At 40.5% G+C, this 26975-nt stretch overlaps 1 protein-coding gene across 3 annotated transcripts in view; it reads left to right on the top strand.

Annotated features, from left to right (window-relative positions):
• PDE1B (phosphodiesterase 1B) overlaps positions 1 to 26975 on the top strand; it is a 236694-nt gene that overhangs the window by 11108 nt on the left and 198611 nt on the right. Inside the window, exons 1-2 of one of the 3 annotated variants that reach the window (XM_063428355.1) lie at positions 893 to 1020; positions 1471 to 1579. In XM_063428355.1, the coding sequence (XP_063284425.1) occupies positions 1473 to 1579 (107 nt within the window). In that variant the 5' untranslated portion in view covers positions 893 to 1020; positions 1471 to 1472. Of the gene's footprint in view, positions 1 to 892; positions 1108 to 1470; positions 1580 to 26975 lie in introns of those variants that run through there. The other 2 variants (XM_063428346.1, XM_063428329.1) reach the window with 2 other exon arrangements.

The raw sequence follows: 26975 nt of genomic DNA, 5'->3' as shown, positions 1-26975 counted from the left end.
CAGTCTGAAACATATATGTGCAGTAGGTTCTGAGATCTTACAATCTTACACTCCATAGAGGAAACACATGTCCAATTTATTATAGCTTGATAAATGTGTTTTATGTGTGTATCACCATAACATAGAGCAGAAGAAAATACTAATTGCAATGCAAGTGATTTTTAGGTGATAACTGGCTCACTAGATGCTCTCTGAACCGTTTTTTCCAGTGTGAAATAAAGTTCAGAGACATCTGGAGTACAAGGTTAGCCATCACTAATTTTAGGGGGATACGGGTCAATCTTATATCTGATATTTTACAAAGAAGTTCTCATACTCTACTGTCCAGAAAGTCAAGAAATAAAATGTCCAGAATACAATGGACTGTGTGTGTGTTTCTTGTGTGTTTTACGAATTAAAGCAACTAGGAGAAGTGCGTTGTGTTGCAGATCCACCTATTATTATCATTATTATTATTATTATTGCCATTTATATAGCGCCAACAGATTCCGTAGCGCTTTACAATATTATGAGAGGGGGGATTTAACTATAAATAGGAAAATTACAAGAAAACTTACAGGAACGATAGGTTGAAGAGGACCCTGCTCAAACGAGCTTACAGTCTATTACAGAGTTTTCTATCTTTGGTGCAGTGCAGGAGTTTAATAACAGTATATCCGCTGAGTTTGTATTGTTGTAATGTTCATATTGCTATGACAGCCATGTGTGACATCTCTTGAGTCCAGGACTGTCACTATGGGTCATATGCAAAGTCTGCTGCATGGAGGTGGGAGCAATGCGTGCAGACTTCGATAACCTGTTAGACTCACCGGGGGAGGTTCTGCCATGGATTAGTGGTATAACATACTCTCTCTCTTTCACTTACACACGTAGAGATCCCTCTGCAGAAGGGGCAGGCATCCTGCTTTATGCCATTGTCGCTGCTATTAGCCCCCCCTCCCCTCTGCCCACATTTATCCATCACCGCGCAAGGAGAATGGACTGATTTCCCTGAAGGACGCAGGGACAACCACAGAAAATGTGAGAAGAAAAATCAATTGCACGAGCCCCATTGCTGTCAGATTGCTCTGAGTACAAAGAGCCATTGATTCTGGTATCATTGTTATGGTATGTTTGAGTGTGTGTGTGCAGATCGGTTCCCAGTGCACTAGCATTTATTACCAAGCAATTCACGGGCATTAAGTGCCAGGCATCAACACCGTGCCATTCCATAGCCTCTTGACTACAGCAATGCCCAGGTCTGTTTAAAATCCTTTAACCCCATAACTGGTGGTCTGGCCTGGATCATGCAGGGAGGCAAGTCAATCCAGATGTCACAACAACTGCAGAGATCTTGCAGTCAGGAATGATTAACCCTGCAGTTCCCAAAATGCTTCTTCCCACCGCTGTCTATCTAGTCCTGCTTGATCTTACTGAGAGCCTTGTCACTGATGTGGATTCTGTTTTTTTTTTGTTTTGTTTTTTGTGCAGGAATGATGGAGTCACCCAGCGTTGACAAGGACCTGTTAGAGGCATGTACTTCTCCATTCGAGCTGAAATCAGCTCCCAGCAAGAAGATGTGGGTCAAGCTGAGAGCTCTGTAAGTAACAAGTATTTGAAGGGTTAAGGGGCTTCCCCTCCCCACATGCGCAGACCACCCAGAGGAATCCTATCTCTGCTAAGCAACAGTAATATTCGCCTCCCCATCTAAACAAAATTCATTTTGACTAGAACCATTTAAAGCACAACTCACACATATACCATAAAATAAAGCCAGACATATTTGCACGGGAAGCATTAAGTCATGGTGTTGCAATCATGCAGTGTGATTATCAAATTATTATTTTTTTTGTACTGTTGAAAGCTAAATGGAAGCATTAATCCTGATGCTCTAATGCTAACGTCACCATGGCAACCTCCAGTGTAGGATCTCAATTAACCTTTTTGTTGCCAGCTGTTATAAGAAATATATGTGGCACCCAAGGCTGTGAAGAGAGCAACTTCAATAGGCTGCAGTTTTGGTTGACTGAGCATGCTGAGATTTATAGTCCATTGCAGCTGCCGGGCCAGTTGTTGTTTGTCTTTTATTGGAAAATTGTCTGTGGTTCATTATGGTTAAAAATGTGTTAAGCATCAGCTTTGTCAGATGTTTGAGCTATGCAGGGAACAGTGGTAAGAGTGCAAGGGTTGGATTAGCATTAGTTGTTTATTAGGGTTAGTGTTAGGTTGGTGCTAGTGTTAGAGTTGTTGTTATGGTAGGTGAAAGTGTTGACAGTTAGGGCTCCCTTATTCTTTGAGCACTACACATATGTCTGCCGGGGATTAGTGGGAGTTGCACTCCTTGGAAGCTGCTCAATAGAGGGCTGTATTAAGATTGCAGCAGCAGAGAGTGTAACTCCCACAAATTCGAGGCAGACTGGGATCAGTATGTGGCACGGCCTGAGATTATGGGCTCCCATAATACATAGTGAACATTGAACCTTGAAATGCCACACATAGCATCACCATACTAATAATTGTAAGATTATGTAGGTTAGATAGATACACAGACAGACAAATGGCCGAATTATGACCACAATGGTAATTTTCACTAAAGTCAAATATGTTTGGAATTTAATCAGGCCGAGCGAATTTCCAGCAATTTTCTGAATGCATTATGTGTCCGGATTAATAACAGTGCTTTTGCATATGAATCCAAAACAACGTATATGATTCAAGATATTTTCCAAGAACTGGTTTTACAAAAATTCTGGACCAAATTTATCTGGCAGGAGGTACAATCACAAATGATCTTTCACTTGCTTTTTCCAAGTTAATTGAGCTCAAGTACTATTTGCCCCAAGGTTGCACTAGTGGCAGGAGGGGACTGGGTTTGGTATATTAGGCCCCCCCCTCTTAATATTAGAAAAGCCCCCATCTTCCACTAACTGGTGGGTGCTGGGATGGAGACATTAGGCCCCTCCTCAATATTATAAAAGCTTTGACCCGCTGCTAATCGGTGGGGGCTGGAGTGGGGACAAAATATTTCTACCCCACTTTCAGTTAGTAGCCCCTACCTATTTACCATGGGAGGGAGCAGGAGGAGACATACAAATGTGTCCCTCCCCTTCCCACTCCCCCATTATTTTTTTAACAACCTCCACCTGCTGGTAACTTGTGGGGCAGGGTGTCCCTATCCTTTAATCAGCAGTTTTAAACAATTAGTAGATAGGACCCTACATGCAGCATGACAGATGGGGACATGGGGAAGTTTAAAACCTCCCTTTTAGTAATATATAGACACAATTGAATATACTGATATTTTATTTTCAAACGGGTACCATTAAATTAAAAAAGCTATCTTACCATCCCTGATTGTATGCATATACATCCTGATAGCCTCCAAGTAATTATATCATGGAATTGTACAAAAATATGACAATATGGCTATGGAATTGCTTTGTTTGGTACGGGGCCATTTGGAAATGTGTGACTAACCCTGTTAATTTAAAAGGACACTATAGACACTCAGCTCAATTAAGTGATCTGGGTGTAGTGTCCCATGTCCCTTAACTTTGCACTTGGTCCCCCCCACTGGTTGACATCAGCGGGGTAGGAGCTGAAGCAAAGCCTGAACCAGCGCCCAGGGGCATCGGCGCTGGAATCAGGTAAGTCATAGAAGGGGTTTATAACAACTTCTTTTGCTGGCACTATAGTTTCCCTTTAAGCAGTACTTTTGTCCTGATTAATCTGAGCACCTAAAAGAGAGAAAAACTTTAGTCCTCTTGCTATGCAGATGACGTAGTACACTTTTACGATCTAATTTGCAAAATTCTCACTCACATTCATATGAGCAAATACCTTGCTTGATGGCCACACTTTCACTCATTATCTGTTGAGAATAATAAACATATTCAATAGGTGTGTTCAATAATAAATAGAAATGTAGAAAGCAGGAGATACAGCATGAAATCTTTGACATTGTTTATGCTATACTATACTGTACTACACTATACTATTTTATAGTGCACTTTAGTTTTGAATAGTTAAAAAGGTTTATATCTCTGTTGGTTAGTGCAACATACCATCTAGGTTTGTACCTTTGAAGCTTCCCCCACTCTGAGGAAGCTTATTTGCAAGTGAAATGCGCTGGTATACACAGATGTAAAAAAAAATAACAACAGGGAAAAGTGGGAGGAGCTTATGAGATATGTCAATTCTAGCGGATACTTCATTTTGTGTACACTGAAAAAGAACTATTCAAAAGAGATCAAACACGTTAAGACAACACAAATAGATGATACTGACGCATATATTAGAGAACAAAAATGGCATTTTGGAGTTCTGTATACATTCATAAATTGATTGACTGAGACAATAATACCCTTTTCACTGTTACATATTCTCTTGGTTTTGTGGATTTTCTATGATATTCCCATATCCCCTTGATGGCATTGTTTTTCTGTAGAGCACTCTTCCCCCCTTTGTCTTCCATATATACAAATGTATTGCGCACATCTGGGTAAGCTCTAGTGTGTTGGCATATGTTTAGCAAATTCTTCAGGTACAGAGGCACCAATTATATATATATATATATATATATATATATATATTATATATATATATATAATTCTTCAGGTACAGAGGCACTCTGTATATTCAGATAAACTTATAATAGCAGTAAATGCACTTCATTAACATGTCAGTAGGTGATTGTTCTTAATCTATGCACTCAAGGATAGCAATAAAGGTTTGACAGTTGCTAGATTGATGTAAAAAATTTATTTCTATTTAAAATAACATAGAACAGTGACATATTGGGGAGAAGGTTATAAAACTTCTGATGTCAAGTAGACAAATAACTACAAACACTATTGTCCTTGTACTGAAGGGTCATAGGACTTGGACTTCATAAACACATTATGCACTGCAGTCATCTTATGAATAGCTGTGTTTTGGACCTATTCTGAGATTGAGATAATATAAATGACACAAGGTGCATTTTAAATAAAGCTAACATGGGACCCCAAAATCATAATTGTCGTAATGCTGGCTGTCTTAAAGAGTATTACATTTTTTACGATGATTTGGGAAGGGCACCACTAACCACTGTGTGTCCAAAGATGGAGTTGAAATGCACAAGTGTTTAACCCCTTAAGGACACATGACATGTGTGACATGTCATGATTCCCTTTTATTCCAGAAGTTTGGTCCTTAAGGGGTTAAACAGGTGTGCAATTTTGCGTCCACTTTTTATTTATTCGTTAGAGAATATGACAAACAATTAGTTTGATCACCTGTTTCTTTATGTACGTGGCTTACAAGGCATGTGCGAAGAGTCCATTATCTTTACTGACCAGACATAGATGTTGTCTAGTGGCAAGAGTTAAATTCAGTATAGTTTGTCTTTGGTTCCGGCATTAAGCTTTATATAACATGATAGATAGACCATGGTATGCAAACCAGTCATGGGTTCCGGCACTGTGTGTTATGTAATTAGGTAAAGATGCAGCCACGAAAGAAAGAAATTATAATTTGATTGTTTATTAAAAGACTTTGACAAGTATATGCAAGTAATGAAAATCGGTACTTGCTCATTCTCAGAAAATGGAGCCAGAGACAAAAAAACTGTGATTTACATTAACCCTATGAGTAAAAATGTTGAATAATGTGTTTCTGATTCCCTCTGCTACTTAAAATAATATAACAAGGCCTATGTTCACTACATGGACAATTGAGAGTTAAAGAAGGTGAATTGCAGTTACAAATGAAGAACTGAAGTTCCTAATCGCGATACAGTACAGGAGAGATACAAACACCGCAGTGTAACAATAAATGATGCAGCAGCAACAGTGCTTCCAGGTCCAAGGGGCTTAGAGACTCTCATTCCGTGTAACCACTTTATCCTGGTTATGTAGTATTAGGGCTCATGAATTTCTCACCACCAGCTTTTTTTTAACAGATACACTGTAGCAAGGAATGCAGGCATCGGATGTGATAAAATGCTTTAATGCAGAGATGACCAAAATGTTTTAAAACTACAGCTTCCATGATGCTTTGTCATTCTAGAGCCTTCTGAAGGCATTGCAAAGCATCATGAGAGTTGCTCTACAACATCAGGGGATCTACCTTTTGGCCACCCCTGGTGTAATGTAAAGCCTGGTATGGAGGTGAATAGAGACTAGGGAGTACGGAACTAGAATGGACATCAGACTCCCCACACTCTGATTAAGATGGGGAATAATAACAAATAACTTTAGATTGCTCCTGTAACTTTATTGCCCCCTCCTCCCTTCACACACATCTGTAAGGTATCAGCTGTTATATTCTTTTATTTATTTATTTTTTTATGTGCTGCTATGTAACGGGCAGTAAACACATAGACTTATGTTTTGTAAGGCATTTAAAGAGTTAAGCATGGAAGCTAGCCCTGCGCCTGTGCCTAGCAATCATGTCTACAATAAATACTCTATTAGGATCATATCCATACGAGGGAGTCAGCAAAACTGTCTATTGCACTGCTCTCCTACTTTATCTGCAGAATAGATAAATGGCAACTTCCGCTCCTGCTGCAGAGAAATTCCTTGCGACCCCTCGCGTTTAACGTTAGAGAATAGAAGCAATTACATATAGCACTTCTACCTTCTTGTTCCTGTTGATTCCACATCACAGTTCTATCTCTCTGCAAACAGACATACGACGAGTCTATAAACCCATCATTTATTCGAAAGTTGGATGTAAAAATGGGTTTAGAAATATCAGCAGGAAGTTTACACGGTTGAATGGCACAAATTGTGCTTTTAAATGCTCATGTTTTGTTTTTTTGTCGTCGACAATAATGATCTTCAACATACAGTGTGTGACTTCTCATTGCGTTACACACAACAATTGCCAAAACACCTAAATAATTTGAAATACTATTTTGTTCCTTTACTTTTGGTTTTTACAAACCTTTTTATAAACTTCGATTTTGCTACAAAACTAAAAATGTAACTACTTTAGTTGATGAGCGCTACTATTTATAAAATCATATTGAGATTGGAATTTGTATATGTATATATAAAGATACATTTCTATATCTGCTAATTTTGTGAGGTATGTGTTATCTGCACAGAAGAGAGGCAAGAAGGCCAGGAGCTAGAGTAGGTATAGTGAAGCAATGGTTGTGCACTGCTTGTGAGTATGCGTCAGCACAAAAGAGACCACTATAGAATATAACCACTATATGCAGTCAAAATAGAAAACTACTAAATCGTGTACCCTAAACATGAAAAAAAAAAAAACTGAGTTATCTAATCAACAGAACATCTATATACAGAGGACACAGGAGAGTGGGCAGACACCCGTAACACGTTGGATAAGACTACCCATCCCTTGGGACACTTTATTTGATTTTATTGTTCTTTGTTGTGTTTTTATTTCATTGTTTGGCAACGGTTTTATGGGATACTCTCCCTAACATTTGGGATTATACACAGTACATGATCCTCGTCTTAATCCACTGGGAGTGGAGATATTCCTGTATTTCTGACTATCTTACCCATATTTAAGATTTAAGATTGAAGAACCTAGATCTACATATGTCCTTTCTAGGTGTGATGAGTGGATATTACATCTTGCTCTTGTGAGTTTTTTCCCACAAACCTTGCGCTTCCCCTTGGTCTAGCATATTACACCATTTTTAGTTTATTTTTCTAGGTATCCTCGTTTTTTATTTCTTCTGTTGAATACATTTTTATTTTAGTTTTGATTTTACCACTTTGAAGGTGTCACTTTTTTGTATGATTAAAATTCCTACATTTTATGCGTTTTATATATGTGTCAGCACAGTGCGCAGAAAACAAAGGCTAGCCATGTGCAGAGCGCATCAGAAGTGCTTACACATGACATGTGCATAGTCGCCTTGTTTGGCAAAAATTATATCACAGCTTTATTGATTCTTAACAGAAAATATAAAAGGTCATTGTCAAAGGCAGGCCAATGTTGGCCTGTACAATTTCCATCCTGCATTTTACAATTTAAACCCCCTGACAATGACCCACTCCCACATAACATAATACCCAAAACATTGTAACATTTAACTTAACATCGAAACATGACCATTGCCACCAAAGGGCACCATCCATTGCCACCAAAGGGCACCACAAGTGTAGGGGCATACCGAGACACCCTTACACACCCCGGTTCAGAGCTACCTATGAGCTCGAACCTACCAAACCAGTCCAAAAGCCTACCTATTAGCCCTGAACTCCAAATTTTACCCCATCTCACTCTTTTCTCCCCCCAACTTTACTCTCCATCCCCCACCGCCGTGACCAAACGGGAAACACCTAAAAGCAAAGGGAGGGTGGGACAACAACAGGTAAGTGCAACTTAGATTAAAGTGATCCCTAGATCTAAAATGGCCACTACTTATACTCCCCTTATAACTCCACCCCACTCCATTTCCTTAAACCAATCCCTAACCACTGAACCTTAGATGCCTGTCTTCTGGCAATGTCAAGGCCCACCCCCTTTAGCTACGCTGCTCCATGGGCTACATGTCCTGAAATGTTCCCATATACCAGTGCTTTTAGTGATGCAGTCACAATGCACTTTTATGGGGGCCCCATAACCGCATCCCCTGAAGTGTTAACCTAGAAAACAAAATCCTCCATGATGGACCAGGGACCCCAAAACAGGCTGTAAGTGCAATAGAAACTTGTTGATAGCCAGACATTTGCTAGTTTTGCAGAACTGTAACAATGACTTGTAATGTGCTGCATTATCCTTTAGTTAATTATCCTTTAGCCATAATAAAGCATAACATAGATCAGCATATTGATTGGGCTTTTGCACTATTATTTCACTTTATTTGAGTTGATTTCACTGTTTTAGATTTAATTCACTAGATGTATCCTCAACCTCATTTCAGAATACAGTTTTTATTCCTCTCGTTAAACATATTTGCTTTGATAAAGATATAATTCTGTATTATCTAAAAGCAAGCTGGGGTTCTCCTTTGGTGGGTGACCTTCGGCTGCCATGATATGTTCAATGAGGCTTTTCTCAGCTGGTTTGACTGCACAGACATTTCATTTCCAAATGGGTTCCATTGAATTAAACAGCTATATTGACCTGTCCGACCATCCCTGATTGCATGTATATGCATGCAGACTCCAAGCAATGCTATTATGGGATTCTAAAAAAATATGGTGATATGACAAACCTATATAATGTATTAATATAAGTAGCACTAAAAGGACTTCTTGCTGATGTAACATGATATGATTTCAAAGCTGACTGCCATTTTGATTCTTGCCACATTGGAATTGTGTAACAATAACATAATGTAAAACATATTCATTGTGCTTACTACACACTCCTTTCCAGAACGATTAACTTGGAGTCCAGACTTTAAATATTAGAACATTTTCAGTCATAACAAACCATGTAGTTCATATAATCTCTCGTCCACGTCATTATTTACCGTTTTCCTGTTTTTAGCTTTTGCATACTTTTGAGTTAGTGTAATATGCCTCCTAACAGGTCCAATTGTATGGCTTTGGTGCCGCTGTCCTGAGTTTGTTCCTTGGTATCTGCTCGTGTTGTGCACAGTGATGTCAGCATAAGCTCTGAGCTCATATGAGAGCATTGGCCAATGCAGCTAAATGTCAACCTGAGGTACATACACAGGATGACACGAACAGACGCCCCTTTCATTAAAGCATGTAACTCGTATCAGATGTGTGCCTGCCCCCATCCTGTTACCCATAACCCACCTTAATATATTATGATACATTTCAAAAGCAGCACCTTTTCATCGCATTGGCTGGCACGATACACACCTACTTATATTTGAACATTTTTAGCTAGTTGTACTACGATACTCTGGTTTCGAGCTGCCTTGCCAGAATATTCTGTTCTGTAAACTGACATATACACTTAAATTGTGAATTGTAGTGATTTGAAAACCAAATAGCAATTTTTGGGTCAAAATAGCAAAATTTAAACAATTCTCCAACTCCAGCTATTTTCCAGCTAAGTTATTATGGGGTAAACTTTGCTTTCTCTTTACATTTCTCCACAAATCCAAGTTTGGTGAATAAAACTACCAGTCTAGTATTATGTAGGCACTAACAAGCTCCACTAGATAATTTATTCTTTTCCACTTAATTATATTGAAATTCCCAAATAAATGCATTTGTGTTACATCATTTGCTAGCAATAACAATAATTATAAACTGGATCATAAGACATATTTTATTGTTTGAAAACAAATGCTTGTAAATAAACATTACAGGGGTTTATTTTTTAAATAGTGAATTAAGTCTGACTGAAATGCAATTCAGACCTAGAGAGACAAGTTTAGAGCACTTGGGGATTTTGGCTTGATCATATAGAGAGCTCTGTAGTTGGCTCAAACGCTATGACTTTCTAGCTCTGTTTAAATGTTAGCACTCACACACTGATCTGTGCACTGTAACTGATTTAAATGGAGAGATAGTGGTTTCTGGAAGGACAATTCACCAAAGGGTGAATGATCAGTAATTTAAAGTGAATTTAAAATTTTAAGTTTAAACATTAGAATTGGAAATACAGCTAATGTGCATACTATTTCTCATTGGGGTATTTTACCCTAAATTCAAAATCTTCTTTAAATTTACTTTGAAATCTCAAACGATCACCCAAACCAAAAATCGATAACTGCACACTATCCCAAATCCCAATATACATACCTCTGTAATGGTCATTAAAGTAACACTAGAGGGTCAGGAACATAAACATGTATTCCCGAGCCTATAGTTTTAAAAACACAATCTAGCCCCCCCCTGCCCCTCCCTTGCCCCCAAAATATAGTAAAATATTTTTTAAAAAATCCAGTCTGCTAGCCCTCCCCCTCCTGTGCCTCCTTGGCTGACATCATCAGACAGAAAGCATTGAATTGGCCGAGATTGTAATTTCTGATGTTCTCAGCCAAGGAGGCAGATTGGGGGAGAGGCAGCAGAGCCAAACGCTGCCCTGGCCAATCAGTATCTTCTGATAGAGATGCATTGAATCAATGCATCTCTGTGAGGAAAGTTCTGTGTCTCCATGCAGAGGGTGGAGACACTGAATGGCAGTGCTGCACACTGTGCAGCACTACCTCAGGAAGTACCGCTAGCAGCCATCTAAGGAGTGGCCACAGGAGGTGTCCCTAGGCTGTAATGTAAACACTGCCTGTATTTACCGAAAAAAAATGCCTGCAGATACTGATTATACTCACCAGAACAAATAATGTAGAATGTAGGAGTTCTGGTGACTATAGTGCCCCTTTAAACTGTAAGCTCAGCTGTCAACCTCAGTGAAAACCTTTTGATTTTTGTGAGTCCTTTCTCTTTGATGCTTCAGTTTAAAAGCAAAATCTCTAATTAGAGAGAAGAGGGTAATCTGGCAGCTGTTTTGTCATTATATGTAAAATATTATAGGAAGCAGAACTATAAATTTAGTTTTTTTGGTGGTTTGAACTACTTGAAAATAATGTCACTAGTTGGTACTGTTATTAGACAATTCTTTGCTAGGTCTCCATGTTAAAACATTCTAAATATATGTATTATCTTATAACTGTAAAGAAAATGTCTTTCCTTTTGAGAATGCTGATATCTAACCACCAGATGGGCTCTTTAATAACTTTGACCATCACAATTTCCATGTATGTATCATATGTTGTAACAGCTGAGCCAATCGTAGCATTGCAGTCATTATACAGTTTCAGAGTATAAGTTGTCATGAGTCACACTGATATATTAACATTTAAAATGTCTTGCTTGTCACATAGAAATATATTTTGTCTTCAGTTATTTATAAATAAATGCTATCTAAAATATATTTTTTAGTAAATTATAAATTTGTTTCAGTGGATATCACATTAATACAAGGTGAAAACTATGCTATCTCAAGAAAATCTTATAGCTTCTTCTAAAGAAGTAGTCTATTAGGAGATGTAGTAAATGGTGCCCAACATGGTTTGACTACTTACAGTGCGATGGGTCATGGACACTTTTGACACTCTATGATGCGTTCAGTGTTCTTTTAATTTGGGTAATATTACGGTCTTAGGACTTGATTGGAAAAAAATAGATTTAAAAAAGCAATTTGTACTGGTTAAATCTGCTGATATTACTTTAGACTATAATGGATGGTATCATGTACTATAAATATGGTGATTGACATGGGTTTGTACACATCTGTGCTCCCCAAGACCAAAAAACTATATATCACATTAATAAACATTATGGAATACTCAAAGCATGTAAAGCACACAGCAGAGATCATACACAGTTTACTGGTGAGTTTATAGTTTATTAATGACTTTACTATAACCAGCTATGCAATTGACAATACTATATCTATGACTTTTTATAAACCAGAAGCCTGCAAATAAAAATACATATTAAAGGATTGCTCCAATCATAAAAGCCCAATCATAATATTTTCGTTGATTTGAAGTGGTCAAGGTGCTTAGAGTCTGTACTTACAGCATTTTGCTAAAGTTACATTCCTCGAGACTAAGGAGTTCATCCCTGCACATACAGAACTCCACCTCCATCAGCATTATTTTGCCGGCTCAGAAAGTTCCGAGCTGGCTAATGTCAAGTTTTGTGCAAAAGCATGATGGCGTCAGATTGATAATGGCAGCACTGCCTCCTCTCCGTGCCCCCCTTTCCTCTGCTCAGTCCGAGCTCCCTGCCCTCCTTTCCCCATCTGGCGACGGGGAGTGAGGTCAGACATGGAGGATTGGGCTGCCAGCTGAACTTGGCGATGGAACGAAGATGATTACGGTAATATTGTTTATTTTGTTTTTTTAAATAAATAAATTGGGGTGGAAAGAGCAGGACTCCTCAGAAAAGCTACTCTAACCAAAACCAATATTTTATCAAAATGCTGTTTTTTTTGGTTGGAGTAACCCTTTAAATCATGTCAAATCTGCCCCTTGATATTTTTGTTAGGCCTGATTAATTCAGATTTGTAGCCCATGTAATTTAAGATTGGGCGGTGAAGGGCTGAATGTCTTTGCTGTCATAGCAGGAGGCAAACAAAGCCTCATAATCATTTCTGCATTTTGTTTTTTTCTTTTGAATTAAAAGTGATCTAGGACAGAGGACACCAGCAGATCTGCATAATTGTCTTTGGTTCGCATGCTTGAACAGGTTAGGAAAGAAGTGTATTTTTTTTGTCTCTCTCTGCTGTATTTTGTTTTATGAGTACTGATATTCCCCAGCTATCTTCTTCTTTCTGCACACACAATGTTAGCCCAAACTGGCTGTTTGGGAGATGGTTATCAAATGAAAGTCTACAGAATCAAATTGCTTCTAGGAGAAGGGGGTCCCACTGTGCCTATAGGGCACGGTGGGGAGTTGCTCTTTCATCTGTCTTAAATGTTGCACAAAGCAGTCAGCTATAGTGTATTGTGAAAGTCAAATAGCATTTCAGGCAATTTCAAAGTGAAATTGGATAAATCAAGAAAACTGGAAAAAAAAACATCTTATATATATTTTTGAAACATATTAATACATTTTCTTTTTTAATAGTCTCTCTCGAAAGTGATGGAGAACTAATTTAAATATATATAAAGAATGAAACTCATAAAGTAATATTGTACTCCCACAACTGTCTTATTCCAATGATATTACATATGAGTTTAAAACAGGTCCTCTCACTAAGTTGTATTATTAAAATCAAAGACTGAAAAGGCTATCTGCCAAAATTAGCATTCGTTATCCAGTGTGGCTGGGCTAGAGAATGTCTCCAGTTCGGCTAATTTGACCTTAAATTTGAAATTTGGCCTTACATTGAATCTCACCTTAGTGAATAGCCATGATAGTTTCATGTGCAATTCCACAGCTTCTTCTGTAATGATACAGAAATAGAAATAGTAGAATGTAAACAAAAAAATGTAATTAAAAATAATAACTTTGTACATTGTGCTAGCAGTAAATAAAAGTAATCCCTCCCCCCCCTCCATCACCTGTCAATCAGTTCTCAGCAAAGAGGGCTATTCAAATTTACAGCCCTATGCTACTAGCCAGCCCTTAAAATTCACTCTGCACTGCATTCCAAAGGGCGAATTCCTACTTGCCAGGGCTAAATCATCACTCGTCAATGGCTATATATATATTAGTGTATATTGGATCAGCCGTATACTATGGTATATAGTAGAGATATATATATTCGGTTGTGGTGTGCTGAAACTGACGTATCGGTAGGCCTGTAAATAAAGTGGGCAAACTGAAAGTGTGCCAAAAATTATTTATTCATTCAACAATCACCAACATTCTCACAACACAATAACCTTACAATGCTAGGTGTTGGAATGCTTGTCTTATCTCTTTCTCTGGTTGACGGATGTATCGGCAGTAGGCTGTTGACTTCCAGCGCCCCAATGATTTGATAATATGGGCCGGAATGTTCCTATTGGAGGCTGCCGAAGCCACACCTATCCGGAAGGAGTGTCCGGAATAATGTATGGGATTAAAACCTAGTCTCATTAGTAGGATTCTGATATAAAGCATGAACTGGCTTGTAGTGAGAATGGTCCCATGTAAGATAAGCAAAGGTTGACTAGGAGGTAATTGAATGTGGCCAAGATATATTCTAGTGATTTCACTGGACACCATTTATTAAACGTGGGGTAATAAGGGACTTCTACAGTTTGACTGGTCTTGGTGTGTTGCAGACAGAGCACATAGTGTTTTTTGTGTTTAATGAGTTGTGACATTTTCAGGCATGACAGAAGTGTACAGAAGTGTTGATGGCTGTGAATTCCCTGGGTCTAAGGAACCCGTAAAAAGCCAAGTATATGGTGTCTTTTAAAGTTGGATTAATCTCTGGTTTGAATGGTGAAGTGTCAAAGATATCTGATAGAGACCTGAATAAGTTCCCATTGATTGGTAGTCTCTGAGGTGTTTGTGTTGTGCTGCATCACTGAATCCCCTTTAATAATGTTTTCATTTGATATGAGGATAAGAATGTTTTTGTTTGGATATAGTAAAAGCATGTGATGTTGTAACCCCGTGAGATACAGTTTAATTGTGTTATAAGATAGTTTTAATTTCAGGTGGCAAAAGGAAGTAAAAGCTACTAAAGAGTCCATAGAGAAAGTGTCTACCAGATGAAATTCTTTAGTAAACCTAATAAAAAATGTTGACAGCCCTTTTGTATGAACTTCTAGTGTTGTCGGACAGGGCGCATTGTGACAGTACTCTGACATGCGCCAAGAGTTGACCTTATCCATGATGAGGTCTTGAAATTGAGGGGCCAGAGTTGCCATTGGAGAGGCACTGGGGTAGAGTTGGAGGAATTCCTGAAAACGGAAGCAAGACAAATGGTCAGCTGCCGTGTTGTGAATACCGGGAACATGTATATACCAGATAAAGAGTTGATGAGCTGCAGCTAACCAAGTTAAGCATCTAACGAACCCTTATGATAACGAGAGAAGGGGAATGACCCTTATTAATGATATGGCATGCCGCTTGATTGTCACAAAAGCACTGCACCATTTGTCCAGACCAAGAGTGTCCCCAGGCTCCTGCTGTGGCCACAATAGGATACATTTCAAACAATGCTGAAGTCAGATTAAAGGCTTCCAAAGCTTTGGTTTCAAGAGGCCGACAGCCCCATAGACATTGGTCACCACAAATAGCTGCAAAGCCAGTGGAAGTCGCTGCATCTGACAAGAGCATTGGGGAATTGTCAGAAAAGAGAGGGATGAACATAGATTTCCAATTCCACTGACATAGGAATTTCTGCCACATCCGTAAATCTGCTGTGGCCTGGTAATCTAAGGAAACTCTACTGTCTTCGGAGGGAAGACACGGTAATAAACAAAGAAGCCATGAAATGAGTGACCTGCCCTGAGGGATGATTCTCATCGCAAAATTTAACAATCCGAGCAATGATTGTAATTCATTACGGCTACAGTCATAAGTAATCATAAATATCCGCTAGTATATGTTCAATTTTATCCCTTGGTAAGCTGGATTCCATAGCAACTGAGTTGAGTTGAATGCCAAGAAAACTGACTGGTGTCGGGATCTGGTGTTTTGGAAGGTGAAACCAGGACACCCAAACTCTCAAACTGCTGTATGGTATCCTGTAGACTATGTGGTGGATTATCATTACATTCTATGATGAGAAAATTGTCTAAATAGTGAAGTACTGATGGACATCTACATGAATTAAGAAGTAAGCAGCATAAGGCTTTGGCAAAAGTATCAAACATTTTTGGGCTACTCTTTGAACCAAATGTCAGCCTATTGAAAAAATAATACTGGTTTCTCCACTTAACATCATGAAGATGCTATAGAGAAGGATGAATTGGGAGTAATTTAAAGGCATTTACAATGTCGGTCTTACATAACCATGCCCCAACACTGGCTGAAATGATAGCTTGGACCGCATTGTCTACCGTGGCATATTGTAGAGAGAATTCATAGGATGGAATTAAAGAATTTAAACTGGGGATGGTGGAGGAGTGAAGTGCGGAAAGATTGATAATCAGCCTCTTTTTTATAGAATGTTTCCCCATGACAACACCTATTGGATTTGTCTGCCAAATAGCAAAGGGAGGTGTGGGAAAGAGGATTAGGATAAACCCTTGATTCAATTTGTGTAGTAAAAGTGGGTCTACTGAACCTGGGTCATTGATGGCCGACTGCAAGTTTTTACATTCCGTAATACCAGTAGGTAAGGCCAAAATGCCAGTGTGGAAACCGTATGAAAACCCTGAAATCAAGAAGTCCACTAATTGTGGAGATGGGTGTGATGTTAACAGTTGAGACAACTTAATAATATTAACAGATGTGAAATACTGTTTGGGATGTAGTTTATTGGGGCACATTGTCTTAGAATGTGCTCAGAAACATTGCGTACAGATATGTAATAACCTACAGGCACTGAACCCACAAGCACCTGCATTAAAATTGTTACATATTTGGGATTTCCCAAGGAACACAATTGGTCTGCCAAGCTTATCTTTAATGACTTTCTCAAACCTGGCTAGTAAACCAGGGGGTTGTTGGCCCGAAACTAAGGCGTCAATGGGACAAAGATTAGTCGCATGGGAGGTTGAAGAACACAAAGCACAGGCTGGTGTCCTTAGGCCAGCAAAATACCTACAGAACAACTCTGTATCCAGTTTACTCCAGTTAATAACCGTATTAAACTGGGCAAGAGTTGCTGCTGCTTTGGCCAAGAATGACCTATGATAATCATAAAAGGCGTATCTGACGTATTTTTGCCCCAGGTCCATCAGCCTATGCATATAAGTGTTGAATTCTTCTCTCCTATGTGGCAATTTAGAACACACCACATCCCTATAGATCTCAAACGCCAGTACGAATTCGGGAATGGTAAGTCTTTTACTGAGTCTGGGATCTCTACCCTTGAGGACCACAGATAAGTCCCCATAAGCATACGTCTTATTCTCCACAATATCCTGGGAAGCAATAAGAAGCAGAACCAAGTTCACGTCCTTACCTTCCAGGATATCTTTGCGGATCTGAGGTGGCACCATATGGTCTGGTGTTATAATGAATGTATCAATTGGGGTTATGGGGACTGCTATATTATCCTGTAAAATAGCTGTAGCCGCCGCTAGAGATTTGGCATCTGACAAAGTTGGGTTCATTGCCAAGTGGCCTGACTATAATCTATCGATCCTATCAGTAATTATCTATCGATGATAAGAGATAATTCATCATGGTTTGTTAGTCCGGCGGGTTGATGTTTCTTCTTCTGAGTTCAGCTTGAATACTTGGTATTCTCCAAGATCTAATAGTTGATGGACTGGCTGAGTCACGTCTCCCCGATGGCGAACCAGACCTAGCTGGGGTGCTAGGTAGTGAAAGATCATCTCCCCCCTCTGGAACTTGTGACATACTAAAAATAATGTGAATTGGAGATTAAGACCTTATCACCTGGGGTACTGGCTGCTAATTAGTGTTAAGTGGCAAAAATATTCACTACGTGGTTATAGGTGAGGCCCTGCTAATGCCAAGTGGCTTGAGAGGCTCTATCTATGAGTTGGATCGCAGGACTATTACCACTGAGCATTTTGATGGGATGATGGCTTCTCAGTGACAATTAAGAGAAAATAGAGTTGGGAGTGACAAGTGAGGCCCTCTCTATGTAATTTGAGTCGGCTATCTATGCGTTGGACCGAGGGCCAAATACCTCAGAGTATGAAGATGGGAATGAAGGAACTAACCTCCTTCATGGAACAATTTAACATACAGAAATATATATATAACATAAAAAGGCACAGTAATTGCTATCCGTCAATATTGTAACAAGGCCACCAGGTGGTGATATGCGGCTCAGTAACCTGATTACCCAGTGCAATGAAAAAGTCTGAACCCGTCTAAATGAGGGGAATAGAACCTAATGTCCAAGCTTTCATTTAAGAGGAAGCCTGCTATGACTGGATGAAATTCTGGTGAGGGATAATCAAACGAACGTTCTGCTGAGCGAAAGCCAGTATGCAGCAATTCCCTAAGAGGATCTCACTACCCTCTGTGAACCCTGTGTGTCCGTGGGGGGTCTCGTGTACGTGTGGGGTTTACATTGCTACCTCGGTGCCGGGGACCCCAGAGAGTCGGTGGGTTCCCTAGTTAACGATACAGACAGTGTACTGCTGTACCCGTCTGTACACTCACTGTTTCCGAGGGACAACCGCCTCATGGAGCAGCTAGGCATCCGGCAGCAGCAGGATCTCTGTGCAGCGATCAGGCTCTCACCCTAGTTACCCGGAAGTGACGACACGAACACTAACTGTGCAATACAGATGTGGAGTATGGAGATGATGGGGGAGCTCTTTTATCAGCATTAGCCCCTCCCATAATGCTAGGTTCCGCCTTTACACACACACACACACATATATATATATATATATATATATATATATATAGAGAGAGAGAGAGAGAGAGAGAGAGAGAGAGAGAGAGAGAGAGAGAGAGAGAGAGAGATTTATATATGCTAGTTGTAGGCATTGTAGCACTGGCAATCATATCTTGATTGAATGACATAACTTACCATAAATATGGAATTAATCATTTGGTGGATTTTTCACAGTGGCTTGCAAATGTATCAAATAAATCACGATCCCAAATAATACCGGGATACTAACGTATAGTAACAACCCCTGGATGTTGGGCTAAGGTAACATCCCCAGGACATACTTGGAAACCAGAGTAATCTGAATGTACCTTTCCCGGTTAAATACTTTGTTGTTATTATTATATACATTGATGTATAACTTTCGCTATATATGACTGGAAGACCATGAATACATCTTAGAATTCAACTCATGGTATGCAGTAAATCCCTAACCAAACATAGTAAAATTCTATAGTTGCCGGTTGTTTCCAGAGATAGTAATATCCTATGGAAAAGGTTATTTATTATATTTCCATCTTAAATGACTAATTTCAGTTATATTTATTCATGCAACAAAAGGTTGTCATGGTAACAGTCCATGGAAGGACTACACTGTGCCTGTTTGCTTTGTACCTTTTGCTAAATATGTCTGCAGTATATCTGTATTTTTACAGAAATCATTGTTTTTTTATGAAAAGCTTTGAGCATCTAGCTACCACTCTGCCAATGCTGCAATGCCAAGCAGAGAGTCTGTTAAATCAGAGACGTGAAAAAAAAATCTTAACTTTTAAATCATCACCGTTCTCATTGTCCTTGAGATAAGAACAGCTTTGTCATAGTAATGATGTTTAAAAAGAATTTTACATAATTGAGTTTTCAGTGGAACTCATGCGCCTAATTGTCCAAGAAAAATTGCACTGCAGGTTTTAATGCTTCCTTTCTTTAAGACGCTACAAATAAATATAGAACATTGGGACCAGATGGAATTTTTGAAAACAAAGCATGTGATTATTTTTTTCTTTTGGAATCAAAAGATCATGTCATATTACATATTGCAATATTATTATATCTACAATATTGCAATATAATATAAGAAGAGCAGATACTATTTTTTTAATCCTCTACTGCACAGATGATGATGATGTCATCTGTGCAACTTTTCTCTGGATTGAAATGGGAATAATGCATAGATTACCTCCGAGCAGTCTCAGGAGGCCTGAATCTCAGACATAGCTGGGACATACTTGACCTGGTCTGCAAAGGTTTAGTGTTTAATGTTGCCCTATAATAAAGATCTACTCTAATTCCATAATTCCATATAGTATCCTAACACACTACACCAGGGGTTCCCCATTCATTTTTTCCCGTGGAACCCTTTGACATAGTGTATCAACATCGTGGAACCTCCCCCCCCCCCCCCCCCCCAAAAAAAATAAAACAAACCTTTCAATTAGCAAATTATTATATATATATATATATATATATTTGTGTACGGGATTATGGAAGGGGCGCACATTAAACTGTGTGTAATTTAATATATGAAAGTCGGTTGAGGTGTGCCGAAACCGACGTGAGGTTAGGCCTGCAAAAGAGGGCCCACCCAGGTATAATGATATATGAAGAGGGTGTGGTGGGAGGGAATTTCCGAAATCGTCGCAGACAGGTGAGTAAGGGGATTTGCTGGGTTTAAATAGCCATCAAATCCCTCCCACAATTTCAGGCATACGCCTTCTATTTGTGTACGGGATTATGGAAGGGGCGCACATTAAACTGTGTGTAATTTAATATATGAAAGTCGGTTGAGGTGTGCCGAAACCGACGTGAGGTTAGGCCTGCAAAAGAGGGCCAAAAAGTGTGTGACATTAATTAAACATAACAAAACATTTAGACATGTTATAGAAAGCGAGCCTGATTTCTTTCTGGATTTGGAATGAACCGGTTGTAAGCCGAGGACTTCCAGCGACCCATCTTCTCTACAAGATGAGTTGGAACTGGATGACTTGAGGCTGCTGTGGCGGCCCTAACACAGAATGAATGTACCGAGAAGGAACTACGGATGGAGGCCAAGACTAACAAACAAGGAGCGAATGTATGGCATGAACTGTTTGAGAGATGTGGCAAAAATTGTACGAGCAACCATTATAATCGGAACGCATTTAGCATCTAGAACCACATACAATACATACACATATCGTAAGCCGTAGAGTACGTTTGCTTAGTATTAGTGGACAAATCTTACCTGCATAGACTCTAACTACAGGCATGATTGATACCTTTTTTGACCTGCAGAGGAAATCTGGACTGCGTGTTCTTTTATCTCAACCGTTACGTTTAAGCAATGTCCGACTTCAGGACTTCGGAAGTGGCTAAAGCGGAGGAAACTGCAGGGGAACTTGAGACGTCAGGGTTAGCATTTATTAAAGATAATACGATACCTGGAGCTAGTTCTTGTAGCATGCTGTGAGGAGGAAGGAAACGTAATAGGTTTAAATTATGCGAAACTCAGCTCATTGAGCTTTCTCGTGTAGTAGAGCTGCTAGCTAATGGGAACCAATAGGTGAAGATAAGGACTATCCCGTAAGAGTTGAGGCCGTGCCAGTAGCCCTGTGTTTGAGAGAAGCCCTACCTACGATTTAGGCCATGTGGACTTGTACCATCTAAGCGCGGCAGGGTATTAACCTCTTGTGGAAAAGCGTTAACCTGACCGAACACGTGCGATTACCTGCATTAAACCATAGCGAAAAAGGACTGTAACAGGCGCCTGAAGAAACTGCCGTGACGTGAATCGAAGAATAGAATGCAAAACCGTGACCCACCGTAGGGAAATGTTTGCACGAGAGAGGAACCTGAAGAGGAGCTTTGACAAAATTTGAAGACGATATGTGTTCGTATAGCAAGTACCCTATAGCAGCTACTTGGTAGGCATGAGATCGTGAAAGATCGTACAACAGGATGCGTAAGGTGTCACGCCTTAAATTAAAACATCCAGCATGACCGAAAGTAACTCCCTATGGACTACTTAAGCTTACATAAAGAGAAGCGTGAACGACGACAAATGCGTGATGAATGAATTGACTGCGCATGGAGGACCCTGTGAACGTCAGGCGTGCAGACAAGTCCCTAATTAGTAGATTAAGGATCCGAATGGTATTTGTTTGGCCAAAAAGAAGGCGGAGTGATGCCTCGGTGTTCGATACGAAACAGGTGGGAATTCCGTTCACCCGGTCCGATCAGATCGCTAAAGCTTGTCCTGCATAGGTCGTATAAGCTACGCCGACGTGAAAACTGAGTGATAGTATGAGTCGATAAACGGTAATTGAGAACTCGGCGAACCGAAGCGCCCCCAAAACGTTGTGAAGAAATAAACGGTATATCCGTGATACATGAGTCCGGAAGCAGTCACTGTACGTCATGTCCGCGCCTGGAGGACCCGACGATGGTCCGATACGAGGCCAAATCTGTACGACGTGCGATGCGGAGGGCAACGTGAGACCCAACATACCAATTCGACTGAATATAAGCAAGAAATGCCCGAAACATGTTGTTGGAGGAACCGCTGGTCTTGGAGTTTCCAAGCTTGGACTGGGCACGTAGTGTACGTGGTACCTAAGGATCGCCAGTGAGCGACAGGTTGGGGTAACATATATATGTATGTATAAATATATACAACCATATATACACAGGTAACCTCGAACAGCTAGCACTAAGCGTCTAGCAGACCCATTGCCCGTAAGAGATAACGTATTGAAAGCACCGGAGTAGCCGAGTACGATAGTTCTGAAATACCGTTTTGCACCAATGTAGGAGCATGTAACGCACGAACGAAACAAAGGCGGGAAATAAAGCGCTAGGATACCTGAAGCGGTTATGGGATCTAAAACAGAGCGATTTTGCATGACGGGTCTGGGGTGTGCGCCCCCCCCCCCCCCAGCTTGCTAGGAGCGCGAGCGTGAGTGCTGGCCGACTAGCTAGTGCCGCGATGCGGCGAAACGATTACACTAGGTTGGTGACAGGTGAGGCCCTGCTAGTTGCCAAGCGGCTTGAGAGGCTCTACCTATGCGTTGGCGCGAGGGGGCAGCGTGGCCACTGAATGAGGTGGCGGGGTGTCGGCCTCTCGGTGACAGTTAACATAAGATAGACTGGGAGTGACAGATGAGGCCCTCTCTATGCCACAATGCGAGGCGACTAACTATGATTTGGCCCGAGGGGCATAGTACCTCCGAGTATGAGGATGGGTGTTGGCCTCGCGGGACCACTAACCTATGGCGAAGAAGCCAGGGGGAATAACAACTAGTGGACACCTAGGAACCTAACAGCCAGCAGTTGCTAACTAAGATGGAAGGTCGGGTAGTGAGAGAGGACATGCTACAGAGCGAAACGTGGGTAGCGATGAGGTAGGATCGTACTTCTGAGCGAAACTGGAGTGCCCAGCGAGGATGTGGGGTCCGGATGGTCAGGACGTATGAACTAGAATGCGTGTATGATCGTATGTATGGCCCTCGGGGCTCGTGGTGCCAGACCGTGGCCTTGAGTCGAAATGCAATACGAATAAACGTGTATATCAGTTGTCGTAATACATATATGTTCGTAGTATTGTTAAATGCGTACGTGCCTTAGCCGAGGCTCGCTCCCCAGAACTGCAATATGAAAGTAGACGCGTTTGTCCAATAACGCAAGTGCTTGTCTGCGTAGGAGTACGCCGGGTTTTACACGTAACGCAGAATGCCGCGCTGACTGAGGATGAATTAGGGCTGGTAGAGACAACGCACCGCGTGCTGTGTACCCACATCGCTTAGAAAACCCTCACAACGATGAGCAGGTGAAAGAAAGTCAGAATAGCCAATTAACCAAAAATTCAGCCATAAGCAAACGAGCAGGCAAATGTCCGAAACCGCCAATGCGTGTCCCTGTATATCTGTATGTCAGTGTACATATCTGCGTATGAATGCGTACGTGAACGTCAGGGATAATGTATTAATATAAACACGGAATCATTATATTATTATAATTTTTTTTTTTTTTTTTTTTTTTTTTTTGTGAGTGTAGAGAGCTTTAATTATGCAATTTGTGTAATGCAGCCCTGGACAGAGGGAAATAAAATCAAAACTGTGGACGAAATGGTAAACTTGGGTAGAGGCAGAAGTGAGCTGTAGTGCAACGATAATGGCTTCAGTGTCTACCTGGAATCATGTCAGTAATGGAGAGATTAATAAGACATGGGGGTGTCAAGCTGCACGCACCAGATGCTATTGAATTTAACCAGAATTCCCTGCCAGCGGTGGGCGTGCTGAGGATTATAGGAGTTGAAGGAGCACAGCATCCGGTGTAAAATCTCTGGTATAAGGAATTAGTTAGTATAAAAGGAGAAAATCTATGCAGTGCACAAACAATGCGCAGAACACATTCATAAAACGTGCCCATATGCAATTGAAGACACAGCTAGAGGGCTGTATATATTATAATGAGCACCCCTGGTCCTTTAAAAAGCTTGTCTATCTGTGTGTGCAGGGATGAGTTAAATAATGGGGGCTGGGTGGTGGAGGGTTAAATGATTAATACAATTAGAACTAATCCTTGTGGTGCAGCCAATGAATTACTGAAATAACCCTATGCATCGCTAACCCATTGCTAGGGGTACAGCGTATTAGACGAAATTAACTGCCCTTTAACTGTAATCAATTGGCCTTCTATATATACACACGCATACATACACACACACACACACGCACACACATATATACATTACACACAATGTCTATATACTTTTTTTTTTTTTTTTTATAGGGAATATGATCCATTATCTTAAATTCATATTGTAGTGATAGCACTAGACTTGGAATAAAAAAAAAATTCTTTTCTTTTTTTTTTTTTTTTTTTTTACTCATGAGAAAGTGGCCGGAAAATGCAACACTCTTAACGCATTAGGGATTCAGGGATATAATCTCTGCTGATAGAATACATGTAGCAAAATATATACATAACTATATGTACATGTGAGTGTAATGATAGTTGCACAACGCTGGCTGAGTGTAATGATAGTTGCACAACGCTGGCTGAGTGTAATGATAGTTGCACAACGCTGGCTGAGTGTAATGATAGTTGCACAATGCTGCCGAGTTTAAATAGAAAACAGTTAGCGGTTTTAACGGAACGTATGCGTGAAAGGAAGATTATTCGAATAGACTTACAGCTTGTACGAGATCGACGAATGGCTTCCGCACGTGTGAAAAGATACTCACGAAAAAACCGGCGGGCCGTGTACGAGCGTCGCGGCAGAATGACGTCAGAGGTCTGTGAAAACGGAAATGAAAGCGAATTTCCGAAATCGTCGCAGACAGGTGAGTAAGGGGATTTGCTGGGTTTAAATAGCCATCAAATCCCTCCCACAATTTCAGGCATACGCCTTCTATATATATATATATATATATTTTTTTTTTTTTTACTATAGATGCACACTAATTTCTACAGATTGTAGTACTTAGGAGCAAGTGTGCTTTTGTGTGTAGTATTGGTGTTTGTATATAAGTTTAGCATTTTAATATAGGCTGTGTTTTGTATGTAAAGTTTGCATTTGCATTTAGGGGTTTGTTTTGATGTAGTGCTGGCTTTTAAATACATGTGTGTAGTATTGGTGTTTGAATGAAGGGTGTTTTTGAGTGTTTGTATATAATTTTAGGGTTTGAATTCAGGGGTGTTTTTGTATGTAAGGTTTGTGTTTGCAGGGGTGGGTTTGCATATTGTATTGGTGTTTAATTGCTGGGATGTATGCCACATGCATACTTACACAGATATACATACACATCAACACAGATACATACAAACGTACTTCATATACACACATTCATAAACACACAGACACAAAGATACACACTGACACATGAACACATCTTGACATACATGTGCACACACTGGCGCAGATTCACACATATACACACACTGGCGCATACACACACTCAGATACACACAGTGACACATGCACACCTTAACACACAGATACATGCACACTGACATACAGACATACTCAGATACACACATTGAAACACAGATACACACAATGGCAGACACACACTGACACGTACACACACACTGGTACGTACACACACTCAGATACACACACCTTAACACACAGATACATGCACACCGACACAGATACACTGAAAGATGCACACACTGACACTCAGAAACACACTGACCCACAGATAGGCACAGTAGCAAATACACATATCCTGGTACTGATACACACACTCAGATACACACACTGACACAAACACAGGCACATACATTGGCACACACCTTAACACACAGATACACACACACACACACACACACACACACACTGAAAGATACATGTCCAGTCGATTGCCAATTCCTGATGCTTCCATATCAAACACATCCACCCCTACTTAACACCAGATGTGGCTAAGGTGCTGGTCCATGCCACTGTCCTCTCTTGCCTTGACTACTGCAATCTGCTTCTCAGTGGTCTTACGTGCTCCCAACTTTCACCATTGCAGTCTATAATGAATGTAAAGCGCTACGGAATTTGTTGGCGCTATATAAATATAATAATAATAATACACACAATGACATTCAGATACACACAGTGACATTTACACACAGATACACACAGTGACATTTACACACAGATACACAGTGACACTTACACACACTGACACACACACACATGTAATTTTATATATATGCAGTCACCATCCTGTTGGCATACCGGTTGTCTGCAGGAGCAGGGGCGTTTTATCCGCAAGGCAAACAAGGCATTTGCCTTGGGCGGCATTTTCCAGGGGGCGGCAAAAAACGCCGCCCCCAAATGCCCAGGGCAAATGCCTTGTTAGCCTTGCGGATCGGGCTGATGGGCTGGGCGGGCGGCTGGCGAGGGAACACTTCCTCTGAGCGCTGAGCGCTCGCGCGCCGCAGAGTGAGGCTGGGAGCCGGAATATTACGTCATCTTCCGGCTCCCAGCCTCACTCTGCGGCGCGCGAGGGAGCTGAGCAGACAGCTCAGAGGAAGTGCTCCCTCGCCAGCCGCCTACCCGCCCGACCGGCAGCCACTGGACCATCAGGGAGAAAGAGACCTCCCCCCAGCATTCCCAAAGGTAAGGATGCTGG

Source organism: Pelobates fuscus, chromosome 1, assembly GCF_036172605.1.
Source record: "Pelobates fuscus isolate aPelFus1 chromosome 1, aPelFus1.pri, whole genome shotgun sequence".
Taxonomy (NCBI): Eukaryota; Metazoa; Chordata; class Amphibia; order Anura; family Pelobatidae; genus Pelobates; species Pelobates fuscus.
This window is presented reverse-complemented; position numbering and strand designations above follow the sequence as displayed.